We start from the raw sequence: 15,359 nt of genomic DNA, 5'->3' as shown, positions 1-15,359 counted from the left end.
CAGGTGTGAGGCAGGTGTGGTTCAGGTGTGAGGCAGGTGTGGTTCAGGTGTGAGGCAGGTGTGAGGCAGGTGTGAGGCAGGTGCGGTTCAGGTGTGAGGCAGGTGCGGTTCAGGTGTGAGGCAGGTGTGGGACAGGTGTAGCAAATTAGTGGGTCAGAGTGACACAGGTGAGTCAGGTGTAATTCAGATATGAGACAGGTGTGAAACAGGTTAGTGGCAGGTTCAGTACTAGGTGAGATGTCTCACCTTCAGCACCTCGAACAGGTGCAGACAGTGGTAAACAGGAGTGAGCAGCAGTCTGGGCAGAATGTACTGAACAGCTTCTTTGAAACCTACACAGATGGACTGACGAGACAAAAACATCACTGTTATCATCACCAAAATCTGACAGACAGGTCTCTGACTGCAGCGAGTGGAGCTTACCAGGAGGTGAAGAGAAGCTCCTGGCTTGGTCACCTGACTCAGGAAGTGCTCATGGAAGCCAGACCGAAGGATGTCCTGAGTGTAGGTCTCATAGGGGTCAAAAGCCAACTCCTGCCAATCAAATCACACATCACATGGAGCCAGAACCACTGAATGATTGAATCACACAAATGTGCATACCTCTGCCAGGTCTTCAAAGCAGCTCCCGACCAGAGGATGAGGGCATCCTTCATCGGTCATCTCCACCGTGTCCTCGATCAGACCCAGCAGCTTCACTGTTACCTCATGGATGTCTACGATCCGACTGAAGATGCCGTCTACATCCTGCAGGATGCAGATCAACCACTGTGATTGCAGGACGAGTCACATGATCAATCAGGTGAGTGCTGCTCATACATACGTGCTGTGAGAAGAGCTCGGGGCTGGAGATGAAGGGTTCCCTGAACACCTTGATGAGTAGGTTGAGCTGCCTCAGGTACTGCCGACTATCTGCCATGAAGCTCCGCACCAACTCGTAGTAACTCTGCTCCTCATTGGCTGACGGCTCTTCATCCAGAGGGAGGCCACTGATATCTTCTTCGTCCTGATGGAACATGTCCATCAACACCTGCACACATAAACACACATAAAACCACACAATTCATACAGAAACAACCACAAACAGGGAATCAGCTCAGGATGGATGGATGGATTGTGTACCTGTTAGTTTAAGTGTGTGTACCTGTTAGTTTAAGTGTGTGTACCTGTGTGTCCAAGTGTGTAACTAAGTGTGTGTCGTGAATCCTCACTGCAGACCTTGTCGGCACACATGGCCACGGTTATATCCTGCTTGGTGATGTCATAATGCCGGATGTTTCTGACGTAGTTTCCTGCCAGTTTGAGGATGTCAGCTGAGATGTACTCCAACACGGCCACCATGTACACCGACACCTGGTGGTCCACCTTGTAGCCTAGAACCTCCTGAGGACAAAGCTTTCTGTTAGTCAGTCATATTTGAAGCTTGGTGTCGGAAAAGGTGAAGAAGAGGAGGGAGGGAGCGTGTACCTTCAGCAGGGGATGGATCTTATCGATGGGCAGAGCCAGCGGGTTCCTCCTCTTTTTCTTCTCGATGGCATTCACAGCGTCAGAGATCGCCCACTTATCAATCGGATGGGGAAAGGTCTTCTGGACCCGGTCCTAAGGAGAAGAAGAGCAGGACTATGAGGACAAGAACCAGGCTGACTTGGACCACACAGCTGGAGTGGTGTGGTCCAAACACCTAAGAGGATTTACAGAACCAGACTGGATCAGATCCAAACACCTGAGGAAAGGAAGAGGAGGACAATGAGGACAGGAACCAGACCTAGCTGGACCTCACAGATGGACTGGCGTAGTCTACACATGGACCTGCAGCCACAGCTTCTGTTGAATCCACTGCAGGACACACCTGTCTTTTGCTCTGATTGGTTGTTTCAGCAGCCCTACACCTGTCTACAGGTTGAAGGTCGGCTGATTTTTTCCCATGGTTCTGATTGTTCTTTTTTTCACTGTCACAGTGGGAGCAACAGATTTAAGAGGTTTAACAGGAACAGAGCACCAGCACAATTAGAGGAGCACTTAGGGGTCAGGGGGTGGAGCCACACATTGGGGGCGGGGCCAGTGAGAGAAAGCACGAACTGTGTGTGGCATTTCTGCAAACAGCACCTCATTATCTTACAGGAGTTGCCATTAGGTGGAAACAAGACCACACCCACTTAGTGATGTCATCAGAAGGCGACGTGTCATTGGCTCATCAGCTACCTTCAGATCAACTGAATCAATCTGTCTGCAGCAACATGATTGGTTTGTGACAGGTCATGTGACACTGTTTACTGTGTGCGCCTCACCTCCACGTCCTGCACGGTGCGCGGCTGAGCCTGACAGAGCATGCTGAGCAGCTGCAGGATCAGCTCCTCGATGTACTGCAGCGCCTCCTGCTGGGACTTCAGGTTAGGATGGACCTGGTTCAACACCTGTCCACACACACACACACGGACGTTATCTATCTGATATCTAAGGTTGCAGGTTCAGTCGGTTAATATTTGATTTTGTTTTTAAAAAGAAAGAAAAAGGTGAAACTAAAAACCTTTGACAGATTTTACCTCACATGAACGAAACAAAAAATATGAAATAATTTATACTATAATATAGACGGCCCTCCAGCAATTATCCTGCACCAAGCCTTGGTCTCTACATGCCATCACATATCCTGCACCCGAATTCAGGTTTCTGAAGGCTAACAAACATCCCACCAGAACCAGAACCAGAACCGGAACCAGCAGGTGTCTGTGGGTTCTGCTGGATCTGTACCTTCTCCAGAACCAGAAGGTCTGTGTGGGTTCTGCTGGATCTGTACCAGAACCAGAACCAGCAGGTCTGTGTGGGTTCTGCTGGATCTGTACCTTCTCCAGAACCAGCAGGTGTGTGTGGGTTCTGCTGGATCTGTACCTTCTCCAGAACCAGCAGGTGTGTGTGGGTTCTGCTGGATCTGTACCTTCTCCAGAACCAGCAGGTGTCTGTGGGTTCTGCTGGATCTGTACCTTCTCCAGAACCAGAACCAGCAGGGTCTGTGTGGGTTCTGCTGGACCCGTACCTTCACCAGAACCAGAACCAGCAGGTCTGTGTGGGTTCTACTGGACCCGTACCTTCTCCAGAACCAGAACCAGCAGGTGTCTGTGTGGGTTCTGCTGGATCTGTACCTTCTCCAGAACCAGAACCAGCAGGTGTCTGTGTGGGTTCTGCTGGATCTGTACCTTCACCAGAACCAGCAGGTGTCTGTATGGGTTCTGCTGGACCCGTACCTTCTCCAGAACCAGAACCAGCAGGTCTGTGTGGGTTCTGCTGGATCTGTACCTTCTCCAGAACCAGCAGGTGTCTGTGTGTGTGAGTTCTGGTCGACACGTACCTTCTCCAAGGACGGAACCAGCAGGCCTCTCCACTTGCTGTGGTTTTCTTCGCTGAAAAAGTCGTATTGCGCCTGCGCGGCCTGCATGGCTGCGGCTCCGGACCCGGGTTCGGAGCTCCGTAGCGGGACTCTCTCGCTTGGCCGGTTTACATGAACGCTACGCGGACCTGTCCGGGTCCAGCTGACCGGGTGGAGCCGGGTCGATCCTCCGGGGCGGCGGGCGTCACTGCGACCATTCTCGGCCGCTTCGAAGGCGCGGGCGGCGGCCGGACGCTCCGCAGCAGCCCGTCAGCTGCGCCGCTGGGTTCGCCGGCTCGGTTCAGCGGGAGGAGGGCATGGTGCTGTTAGCCTGTTAGCTTCTGGCTGCCCGCCGACAACAGAAGAGGGTTCGGTCGTCCGGTACTGACAGTGTGGGTGGCGGGTGGACTGACTGTGATGGTTACCGAGGGTTTGGTGCGGGTTCGGCTGCTCCGCATCTGTGGCCCGGACCGTATATCTCACAGGTTCCGGGCCCGGGCAAGGGGGACACTCACGGAGCTCGCGGCGGCTGTTGTTGTGGCTGTGACGGTATAGGACACGGTGCCGAGCTGCGCATGCGCGGTCTGCAGGTTCTGACGTAGATGAACGGGGTTTCTGAGCGAGGGCGCGCCTGAATGCGCGCGGCCGGCGTCGGTACTGCAGCCACCCGGGTTTGACGGTTCCGACAGGTACAGATTCCAACTCACTTTTACAAATGGTTTTTACACAAATATTTGTGCAACAGTCTTAGACAAGTCTATAAAAGAACAAAAAAATACTAGAAACATGAATATAACCCAAGGCCGTGGCAGAATCTGACTTTTACTCATTACTACGGTGCAATCCTAAAGATGCAGTTTTTGACTTTGTATCCTTATTTTTTTCTGTCCAAAAATTGCAATTTTGACCACTTTAAAGTTTAGAAACCAGAAACCTTACACCTCTAAATAATCCGACAGTAAATTCCATCATTAAACTAATCAGAAATATACTCCTACTCTACTTTAAAGACATGTTAACACACAAGTTTTCCCAAACAGATTTAGTTTAGCAAAGATTTTGTTTACAACACAAAGGTAGCATATACAATTTTACATTATAGAAAATCTAGTCTTATCCACCTCTCACGTCTCAACCTGGAGACAGCAGAGAGCCCAGTGAAGTGAAGTGAAGTGAAATTTACACTTTTCTGCAACAAGGCGATTCAAAGCGCTCCATCTTCCTTCAGTGTTTCTTTGCAAACGCATCAACCAGTTGTAGTTCCCACGCCTGGCCACTAGTTGGCGCTGACATGAGCAGACACCAGTCTCTCCAGCATGTAAACAGCAATGACTTATATACTATACTACTAGTAAACAGTTCCATCCAAACAGTGAAAACATGAACTTTAGTTTGGTCTTCCAGTGACCTGGGTTGCTGTTCCATGTTGGAGGTGAGGAACATACAGATCTCTGCTGTCTGACATTATTCCTGTTGATGTCCTCCTGCATGTGCAGAACAGCTACTGACTGCTGCCTCAATGGTGAATGATTCCACACAATGAGCTTTCCTGTGAAAGGCAAACGGGAGGATCCAAAGATCTCCACTCTGAGTCCTGGGTTTAAAAAGTTTCAGTGTTGGATAATCTGACCACTAAACGAACCATCGAACTCCAACATAAATCTTCCTTTTTCACTGAAAAACAGCTTTGTGGAAACAGCCCCTCAGAAAACTACAGTGAATGCTACAGGCAGACCTTTTAAGACAAAGTGGGTCGCTTGTCCGACCCCGCCCTGCCTACAGGGGTGTAGGTTTGAATCAAAGAACTAAACAGGTATTAGCTTAGTTAAATTATTGAAGACAACCATAGCTTGTTTTGTTTTGACAAACTTTGCAGAGTTGTTTAAATTTATTTAATTAGAGAATATTTTAAATAATGGTTTGATTTACATTTTAAAATAAATTGTTTGGCCAAAATAGTTAGTGAGTTGTAAAGCACATCCCTTTGCTTGTCCATCCATTCATCCATCCATCATCTTCACTACCCAAAGTTCATGACCATAGGTGAGGGTAGGAAGGTAGACCGAACGGTAAACAGTGTTTTGATTTGCAGGTCAGCTCTGTTTTCCACAATGAACCGGTACAGAATACGCAAATATATATGTACACATGTACTGTATACACATATATATGTATATTACTGATTTTTTTTATATACTGAACATTGAAGAAACTGGTGTTTTTGGCTTTTTCCATGGCCCTGCTGATGTGTGACGTCCTCGGTGCTGAGGTTCACAGAATTCAGTCATTCATCAGTGAGTGGATGAATATCTGTACAATATACTGTAGTTCAGTACGTTGGAATTAATTGCTCAAACCTGCCAGAAAATACCACTGGAGTTTCATTTTTTTGGCTTTCTGAAAGATAAAAACCTTCCTCAGATTTGGATCCATAAGCTCTGATGTGGGAATTACTATCAGAACTCGGGTTTAGACCACTTCAAAGAGAAGAACCACTCTGACCCTCGTTACTGCAGCTACACACCACAAAAAGGACCTTTTACCAACTATTTTTAATTTTCAACTCCACAGAGGAGAGGAGAAACAGGAAGTTTTCCTTCAAACGTGACATGAACGTGCGCTGTCATTGAAAGGTCTGAGCAGTTTGTGATTCAGAGGAAAAAATATAAACAATCCATGTGGGATTAAACAAATGTCCGAGTCTGAACCTGCTGTTGATTAGTTTACTCTGGTGTGAGAGTTTATAAACGCTACTCTGACGCGCGCTCACGTTGTTTACGAGTTAGCATCGAGTTAGCAATGTTAGCTCTCTCCTGCAGTCTTTATGTTAATTTGCAGTGTTGTGTGCTGATGTTATGACAACGATCTGGAAGTAATCGGTTCTCACCATGTTCTCAACTTGGTCCTTATACACTTTGTTTTGTCGGCCATGACGGTCCTGGTGATCATCAGAATCTGAATCTAAAGAGTTTTCATCTGATTCTGGAGATCCAGCCATCGGTTCAGGTTCATACTGGTTGTATATCCATTACTCCCACAAAGTCTTCGGGCATTTCTTTGTGTTCAAAAATAGCTTCTTCTTCCATTTCCTCTTGTAAACAACCAGACAGTAGCAGCGTTCATTCTCCAGCACTGTTTTAGGGGCCAACGTGGGCACAGCACACGTCATGAACCCAGGACAGCAACTCCACCCCACAAATCATCCATTTCAACTTTACGAGGCTTCACATGCTCATCACTATATTTTAATAACCAAAATAAAAAGCTGTAATGGCAGCAAAACAAAATATGCAAGTGACAAAACAACAAGTCAAGTCAAACTTTATTGTCAGTTATTCATATGTACAGAACATGCAGAGAATTGAAATTGCAGTCCACTCTCATCTATGGTGCATAAGCAAACAATACTTATTAAAACAAGAAAAAATTCTGGAATGAGGTAAACGAGGAAGGCAGAGTTCCTTGCTGAAAGGGGAGTTACTCAGGGGAGGTAATGAGAGTCAATAGGCTCTTTCACAAGACTCCTCAGGCTCCAGCATACTCCATAAGATGTCAAGAAGTCTGTTCACGTTTGTTTTCTCACACCTTTCATCGTCTGCGGGACATTCGGATCAGAAGCTCCTCCCTCCTCCTGCAGGTAAACGGGTTTCTTCTCAGCTTTTCTGTCGTACAGATGTTAGCTTCCCTCACCGTGACCAGATGTGTTTGAACCGACTGACAGTCCCAGCCACGAAGAGACGCCGGTGTCTCTGCGGTCTTTTTAGGCTCACAGCTTGAGAAGTTTTAATGGAACAGCTGTAAAGACGGCTGCATTTTCTAACAACCTCCAGCTGCTTCTCAGAAGAGCAGCAGAAGCAAAATGGCTCCATTGAAGCTTAACCACGCCCACAACAACTTCTGACCAATCACACAACACTTGGCCCAAACCCCTGTGAGAAAAGGTTCAACCAGGGCCTTTTGTCACAAAATGGCGGACAAAGCTGCTACACAAACAAAATGGTGCAATTTTTGTCACGCAACTACGAGAAAGAGCCAATTTTCTGACTTATCCTGAAGGATGCAAGGACCTTCAGATGCCTTTTGACCACGGTGAGGGGGGTCGAAGCCAACCCACCCCTGATGCACCAAAGGTGCCGCAAAGCAAAGTAGTCACACAGGTGAAACGGTAAACCAGCAGCAAGACTCAACAATGTGAAGTGATGATGTATGGTCAGAGGTTTATTGTCGATGATGATGCACAGCAACTTTGTGTTTAGTTTAAAAATTGACAACACTGTCTGCGACCACCTACAACATAGTACAGATTCATTTCGGAAGAGAACTCTTGACCATTTTTTGTTTTTAAACTAGAGGTATGTTCTTAAGAATGGCAAATTGGGGCAAAATTTGTGAACTTTTGTTTTTTGTGCCGAACATGAAAAAATGTTTTGAGAATGTTATGACAAAAATGTTCCTTTTATTCCCTTTATTCCTAAAAACATCAGTGGGAGATGTGGCCGGCTCCATTGGTGATTTTTTTACACGGTCAAAGGCAACTTAAAGACAGACGGTCTGTGCGCCCATTTCATAGAACTGTTTCATGAAAGAGTTTAATGGTTGAGGAGAAAACAAACAGCGTCACTGACTGAAGACAGAGCGAGAACTGCAAGTTTAAATAAACAGAGAAAGATGGAAACAAATGACTGCAGTTGGACTGATTAGCAATGAGAAACAAATGAGTAATGAGGAGCAGAGAGCAGGACTGACTGAGGGAACACAATTGTGAATGACACAAGGGGGAGAAACTGAGAAATAAAAATATCCAAATGAAAACACAAGGGAAAAACATGACAAAAATAAATTCCATCTACAAAATAAAAGACAAAGCACCCAAGATCATGACATTGTATCAGGGCTATTTTTAAGTAGATTGCTAATAATTCAGCAATTCAAATAAACAACAAGGGTGGAAAATACCTCTTTGATCAGATTTCTCCAGTTTCAGCTTCTCTTCATCAGCTTTTAAGATCTTCCTCCTAACATCCAAAGCTCTCAGCAACCAAGCTCCATCTGATATTAAAGATCTTATTGGTCCATATTTCCCTAACAGAGCTCTCTGCTCTCAGACTGCAGGTTTCCTTGTGGTTCCTAGAGGTTCTAACAGGAGAACAGGAGGCGGAGCTTCCAGTTTCTGTTCGTCAGGCTGACACCCTGTCTACTTTTAAGACGAGGTTTAAGACTTTCCTGTTTAATCAATCCTATAGTTAGGGTTGGCTTGGATTTCCTGAGCTCTCCCTTAGCTTTTCTGCTACAGACTTGAACCCTTTTCCTTGACCTTGACTCGGCCCTGCTCAGCTCGACCAAGCACAGGTTTTCATTGGGTGATCCTAATCACTTCCAGCTTGGTTTGCAAGACCTACCTGGGCGAGGTCACAGGTTAGCAGCGCAGAGCCAACAGTTTCATGTCAGCAGACTCCAGGACATTGATTGGCCAAAAAGCTGCATCACTGGTGAGTCATGACAGGGACAGCTTCAGAACCACCACTTTTATCTGCCATTTTCTGCAGCGTCACTACTAGAGGACTGTTGAGTGGCCTTGCTACAACAATCCCGCCCACATCAAGGCAGAACTCAGTTGTATGGAAAACACAGAGACTAAAATCAATTACAACAAGGCAGGTTGATTTAAAAAAGTATTTTTTGTAATTATTCTATCATTAACATGTTTTATTTGTATTTCTTCTTATTGAAACGTCACCTGGACAACTTCCTGTTTGTCTGTGTCTCTTTCCTGTCCTCTCCAACCCCAGCCTGTCAAAGCAGATGGCTACTTGTCCTGAGCCTGGTTCTGGTTCTGGTTCTGCTGGAGGTTTCCAATGTGCTGCTCGGGATGGGAGAGTGAGACGAAGAGAAAATTCAGCACAATCTGCTGCTTCCTTAGATAACTGGCTTTTATAAAAGTATGTGAATATTTTTGTACAGACACCTGAGATGATGTTTGTTGTAAATTGGTGCTATATAAATAAACTAAATTGAATTAAAATTAAATTGTCGACATGTGCCTTGAGAGAGTGAACTATTTATATCATAAAACATATTTTTTACAGTTTATTACACAGGATCCAAGTCCAATATTCAAAAGTTTTACTTATAAAAGGGATGTTTAAATGAATCAGCCTGGTGTCCCCAGCATCTCAGTGAGCTTTCACCCCCTCAGTTTGGTGTGTAAAGTTAGTTTTAGGTGTTGGGGGTGTTCTCTGACTTTTCTATAAATTCCTGTTGTTTACAAACTGCAAATAATTTCCATTTTAATAATTTAGATGTTCAAATCCTAAAACAACAACAAAACAAACTAACATAAAATAAGCCAAATTAAAATATGTTCTAGGTAAGTACAATCTGATTGGGATGTCAGAGCAGAAAGGTGAGTGTTAGAAAGTAAACAAAGCCTGTGTCATGGAGTTTACATCATTTCAGCTGCATGTCGGGATAACATCAGAGCAAACAAACACCTTCAGGAGCCAGCAGGGGGCAGCAGTGTCCAACATGGGGCAGGTACAGGAGCAAAGGTAAGGTTCAGGTGGGTGTCAGGCAGTTCTCAGAGTTTTGATGGACAGTAATCTGTTTTATTAAACTGTTTTCATGGGGCAAAGAGAAGGGACAAACAGAGGACAGAAACCCTCACAGCTTTGAGAACAGACCTGACAGAAACATATCTGGTGTCCTTACTGGGATGATCTCTGTACTGGTCTTGGAGGATAACAGTGGGGTATTTTCTCAAAGAGCTCAAAGTGCTGCAGAAGCCCATTAATGATCCATTCATTAAAGTGAGTCTGCTGAAGCCCTGCAGGACTGAAGGCCCTGTGGATCAGGACCGAGAACCACTGCTATAACGGATCAGATTAGGTCCAACCAGATCAAGAGGGTACCATGAGAATTAATATTCGGCATGAAGGTAAGAGAATATCTGAGACAATCAGTGGGGTCCAGCACGACCAGGAGTTTGGTTCTGATGATACCAGAACTAGATCATACTGTCATGAAACATTCAGAACGAGTTCTAAACACGATTCAACAAACTGAAGGTCCATTCTTTCAATTTTATAACACCTAGATCCAAAAACCAGACTTGGACTTCCAGTTTGAGGCTCAGACCTTGTTGATCTGAGCTGTGATCCAAATCTGTAACTACAGTTCTGGTTTGAACTCATCCTCTGAGTTCTGACAGGAGTCCATGGGTCAGAGGTCAAAGGTCAGGTTTATATTTCTTACACCTTTTACTGACCCAAACTCAGTTGTGATCTTGAATCAGAAGGCTTCACAAAGTTCATAAGGCAGACTTCAACATCCTGCTGAGGACTACAAAACACGGAAAATCCTTCAGGGTCCCAGTCCAGGGTTAGGGTTAGTCCAGGGGGTCCGGTCCGCACTGTTCCTTCTGGCCATTCCGTCAGGTGCAGTTGCTGCTGAAAGCATCAGCAGGTGTGTTTAACAGCTAATCGGGTCGGCTAAAAGGTTCTGATTGAGCCTCAGATTGATCAAAAACAAATTTACAGGAGAAGTCTGCAATGTTCTGGAGCTGGACTGATGTCAGGTGAGCACAGGTGATCCTCAAAACGACACTTCCACAGATAAATACAAATGTTTCCTTCGACCAATCAGGTGAAGTGAACGTTCATTATTTTATCCTAAAACACCTGGAGTCAGCATTCTTAATCAAACATAAATTACAGACATTAGTTATTTCAGCTGAATCTTCTGACTTTTTAAAACAACAAAAACATTCATTTAGGTTATTCTCATTAAAACCTTTTTAAGGTGAAGTAAAAGAAGAACTGCTGGAATCAGTTTGTAATTTCCATTTCTGACATTTTCTCAAAATAAAGTTGGACTGAGGGTTTGGGTAACAAACTATATCATCAAATCAAATCCAGCCATCAGTCAGATGGTAACGAGCGATCTGTTAAACATCATTGAACAAACTGTCAGAAGTTGTTCCAGTGGCAAAAAAAAAAGCATAAGAAATAAGAAACATCTGGAGGAGCTTTTATAACTAATGAGGTTCATTCTCAGCAGCTCAGAGGCTGAAGATGGGCAGAGGTTTGTAAAGTCTTTGAATCTCCCATCCTCTCCAGCTCACAATATCATCAACAGATCTCGCTGAGGTCAAAGGTCAAGGCTGGATGTTGGTGATCAGGTTCTGGTTCTGTTCTGCTCAGGAACACTTCCACAGATCACCGTGCCGTCCATATTAAGAATCGTTTAGTTCATATTTGTGAATAAAGATTTTTGTCTAAAGAATATTGTTGAAATCTCATCTCTCCTTGTCTGATAGGTATCTCACCACATCTCTAGTGAATATTGATTAATTGATTGATTGATGAGTGTTATTGTTGTTTTTTTGATTCCAACACTGATTCTTGTATAGTTCTCCACAACGTGTCGTTTCTGTCCTTGTTGTTGTTTAATAAATCAGCTAAAGGTTCTCACAGAGCTCTGAGGACAAAATACAAACATTGATTACTGGTTTCCTGGAACCTGGAAACTTTTCTGAAGCTGGTCAGTGATGTCACACTTTAGTGCTGTACACCTGTATGCCTCTGCATGACAACCAGAACCTGAACCTGAACAGGTCAGGCTTAGCAGAACCTTAGAAGGACACCCAGGCTTACAGCTGTGTACAGAAAAGGTTTCACTCCAGCAGGGGGCGCTGAGCTGCACAGGGACTCTACAAACAGGTCTGTGCCTTCACTTGAGGTTTAGTGTCTCACCTACCACTGTCCAGTCCAGAACCTGGCCTCAATACGCTGCAGTCGGATCTAAACAAAGTTCAGGTTCTCCTGACTGACAGGCAGCTCAGACGGAAGACTCGCGGGCCGTTTTGGATCCGAGTGCTCCAGCCCGACTCAGGAAGGGGAAGGTGGTGCCAAGGCAACCGGCGGCTACTGTGAAACCCAGACTGGCCCACGCGCAGCAAATAGACCAGCCGTAACCGTGATCCACATCCGCTGGAAGACCATAGATGAAGGGCGGGGTCCTGGAGAGGTCATAGGTAACACTGGCTGCATACGTACACAACGAGATGGTGCAGAAGATCCCTAGAGACAAAGCAGAACCAGAGCAGAATCACATTCAGACTGACTTCAGGGTTCTTCATGTTTAACACTTGTTGTCATGGTTACGCATCATAACAAAATGTCCAAAAGTAAAAAAGGAAAAAAACTGTTGTGTTGTGGTGTCTTTCAACAGGAAAAGGACCTTGTTTGATTAAACAAAGTCTTAAATATAATAGAAACATTACTGTTGTCATTTACAAAAAGACAAAGTGTTTTGGTTTGAGTAGGATAATAATTATAATTACAGTAATATGACTGCCTGACCTGCTAACAACTGTCCCAACAGAAATACCCACAGCTCACTGGAAGAGCTCTCCTGTTATTCTTTGAATATCATTGTTCCACCTTTCATCCTTTATCCAGACTTGGGACTGGCAAAGTGACCCAAAGGTGAAACTAAAAGTTATTTATTCCAGTTAATTATTTTAGACAGAGAAAATATGACATTTCCATCCTGCCATGGATCAGTCAGCACCAGCTCCTCACCGCCTGGATGATGTGAAGGAACATCTGCTGCTCTGCCAGCAGCCGGGGGGTCGCTGCAGCCCCCGCTGCTCAGTGGAAAGAACCATACCTGCTTCTCACGTCACTCTTCAAAAACACCAGAAAAAGTAGCTAGTCGCTTTTTTGAAAAATAATTACTAGTTGAGTCTGAAAACTCTCTAAACAACTGTAAATAGATTCACAGGAAAAACAAGTTTTAGCCAAACTTAGAATGTTCTTTCTCAGTATTTTGATGTCATGATCACGGCACCTAGTGGTGCTGCATGGTATTACAGTGTTATTGTTAAAAAGTGTGAATGGAGAAACAAAAAGACGTAGACGTAAAAGATGTAGTGTAGATGTAACCTCAAACAGCATCATGAATAAATTTGTTTGGAATCTAAGAGTTTCTGATAGTTTGTGTTTATCGTCTGAGTGTTGCTACAGAGCCTTCCTGCCATTAGCAGAGGGAAGAAAAAGAGCTGCTGCAAACCAGGGGCCTCATTTACAAAGACTTTTACTAAAACATGGTGCATGAATCCAAGCTCATTCTGGTTGTATAGCCAGATCATCATGGAACTGAGAACAGGGACCTCCATTTGAATATATAAATAGAGGCAAATTTGGGGCCACAACTAACAGACTGCTGATGCAGCTGTTGGCTCTGTGGACCAGCGCTGTATTATACTCTCCATGTGTATGAAATAAAGTTTTAAACTGAGAAATAGATTGTTCTTACAATTTGAAACACACCTAATATAATCAAACTGTTACCAGGGTGAACTAACGACTTAATACATCATTCAGTACTGAAAATTCTGACTTTCAGCTCAACAGGGCAGGAATCTAACTCTGTAGTAACCCCTCAGGTATGGCCACTAATAGTTTTCCCATCAGTAACAGTTTTCCAGCATGCCAACAGACCAATAATGTAGAAATGCACATATGTCAGCTATGAAGTTGATGGAGCTGTGCATGTTTCCATGCTCAGTTACATTTAAACTTTGCACCCTTTATACATGAAGCCTCAGGTGAGTTACCTGCCATCAGGAACAAGAGACCCGAGACATGTTGCGTCAGACTTTCCTCCCAGAAAAACCCCACCGACACCACGATGCTGCCACACAGCAGGACGGCTGCCGCCATGCCCAAGAAGCCCGCTGTGATGCGCCGCAGGTCTGAGGGCACACAAACACACACAGAAACACACATATGCAATGAGAAAGTTTTTTTTAATACATTCATCTTCTTCTGTCAATATTAAGGGTAATAAATGCAGAAACACATGGAGAGTTAGCGTGATAACCGCCTCCTGCTTGCCTCCCTACTGTCCCTCCAAACTATTACATAACTGTCAGGACATGTTTCCATGGCAACCAGCAGCAAACACATTGATGCTGCAAAGACCAGAACCTTAAATCTGGGATGAATACACCTGGGGTCGTTCCACCAGGATTCAGTACACCTCGGTCCAGCGCACCTGATTTAATCACACTGCAGTTCCTGCGTCAGAGCGCATGTCCACAGACACACAAAGAGTGCCTCACCGTTAAAATACACACAACCAGACAGAGCCATACTCCAATCCTCTCCCCCATGTTAGTTTGTATCTTGCTAAAATGTTTCTTTGTTTTCTCTCCACTGGCATTGGGTGGTATGACGGCCGCTTCCTTCATTGGGTAGTGAATGCAGGTGGAACGTTTAATTTTTGGTTAAAAAGGATGTTTTCATGGTCATGTAGCTTTGTGTTAATTCATTTTGTATTTTATTATTATTATTGTTTATTTACATGGTGTAAAAAAACAAATGAACCAAATTGTTAAAATTAAATTTAAATTATATTCAAAATAAATGTACTTTACTTTAAAGAAATGCTGAAACTAAGGGAGAGCTCAGGAAACCCAAACCAACTGGAAGCTCCGCCTCCTGTTCTCCTGTTAGAACCTCTAGGAACCACAAGGAAACCTGCAGTCTGAGAGCAGAGAGCTCTGTTAGCAAAATATGGAGCAATAAGATCTTTAATATCAGATAGAGTTTGGTTGCTGAGAGCTTTGGATGTTAGGAGGAAGATCTTAAATTCTCCTCTGAATCTGACAGGAAGCTGAAACTGTAGAAATCTGATCTCTGATCAGAACTCTGGCAGCAGCAGTTTGGATCAACTGAAGACTTTTAAAGAGTTTTTGGACTCCAAGATAATAAAGAGTTCCAACAGTCCAGCCTGGAGGTGATAAATGCACGGAGCAGTTTTTCTGCATCATTTTCAGACGAGATGTTTCTGATTTCAGTGATGTTGTTCAGGTGGAGGAAAGCAGTCCTGGTAACAGTTTTAATGTGGGGTTAAAAGACATCCTGATCCTAAATAACACCAAGTTCTTTACTTTAGAACTGGAGACCAAATTAATGCCATCCAGAGGAAG

General features: G+C 44.5%; 2 protein-coding genes across 2 annotated transcripts in view; both read right to left on the bottom strand.

Annotated features, from left to right (window-relative positions):
• The window catches only part of LOC108250452 (son of sevenless homolog 1), a 33,722-nt gene extending 29,786 nt beyond the window's left edge, over positions 1–3,936 (bottom strand). The window contains 8 exon segments of the mRNA XM_037974778.1: positions 247–345; positions 424–534; positions 604–747; positions 824–1,030; positions 1,219–1,383; positions 1,468–1,599; positions 2,289–2,414; positions 3,347–3,936. Of these exon segments, the coding sequence (XP_037830706.1) occupies positions 247–345; positions 424–534; positions 604–747; positions 824–1,030; positions 1,219–1,383; positions 1,468–1,599; positions 2,289–2,414; positions 3,347–3,433 (1,071 nt within the window). The 5' untranslated portion in view covers positions 3,434–3,936.
• Positions 3,937–6,669: 2,733 nt separating this feature from the next.
• The window catches only part of tmem178 (transmembrane protein 178), a 16,069-nt gene continuing 7,379 nt past the window's right edge, over positions 6,670–15,359 (bottom strand). Inside the window, exons 3-4 of the mRNA XM_017441330.3 lie at positions 13,983–14,120; positions 6,670–12,441 (exon numbers count right to left, since the gene is read on the bottom strand). Of these exons, the coding sequence (XP_017296819.1) occupies positions 12,200–12,441; positions 13,983–14,120 (380 nt within the window). The 3' untranslated portion in view covers positions 6,670–12,199. The remainder of the gene's footprint in view (positions 12,442–13,982; positions 14,121–15,359) is intronic.

The sequence above is a fragment of the Kryptolebias marmoratus genome, linkage group LG3 (genome assembly GCF_001649575.2).
Source record: "Kryptolebias marmoratus isolate JLee-2015 linkage group LG3, ASM164957v2, whole genome shotgun sequence".
Lineage (NCBI taxonomy): Eukaryota > Metazoa > Chordata > Actinopteri > Cyprinodontiformes > Rivulidae > Kryptolebias > Kryptolebias marmoratus.
This window is presented reverse-complemented; position numbering and strand designations above follow the sequence as displayed.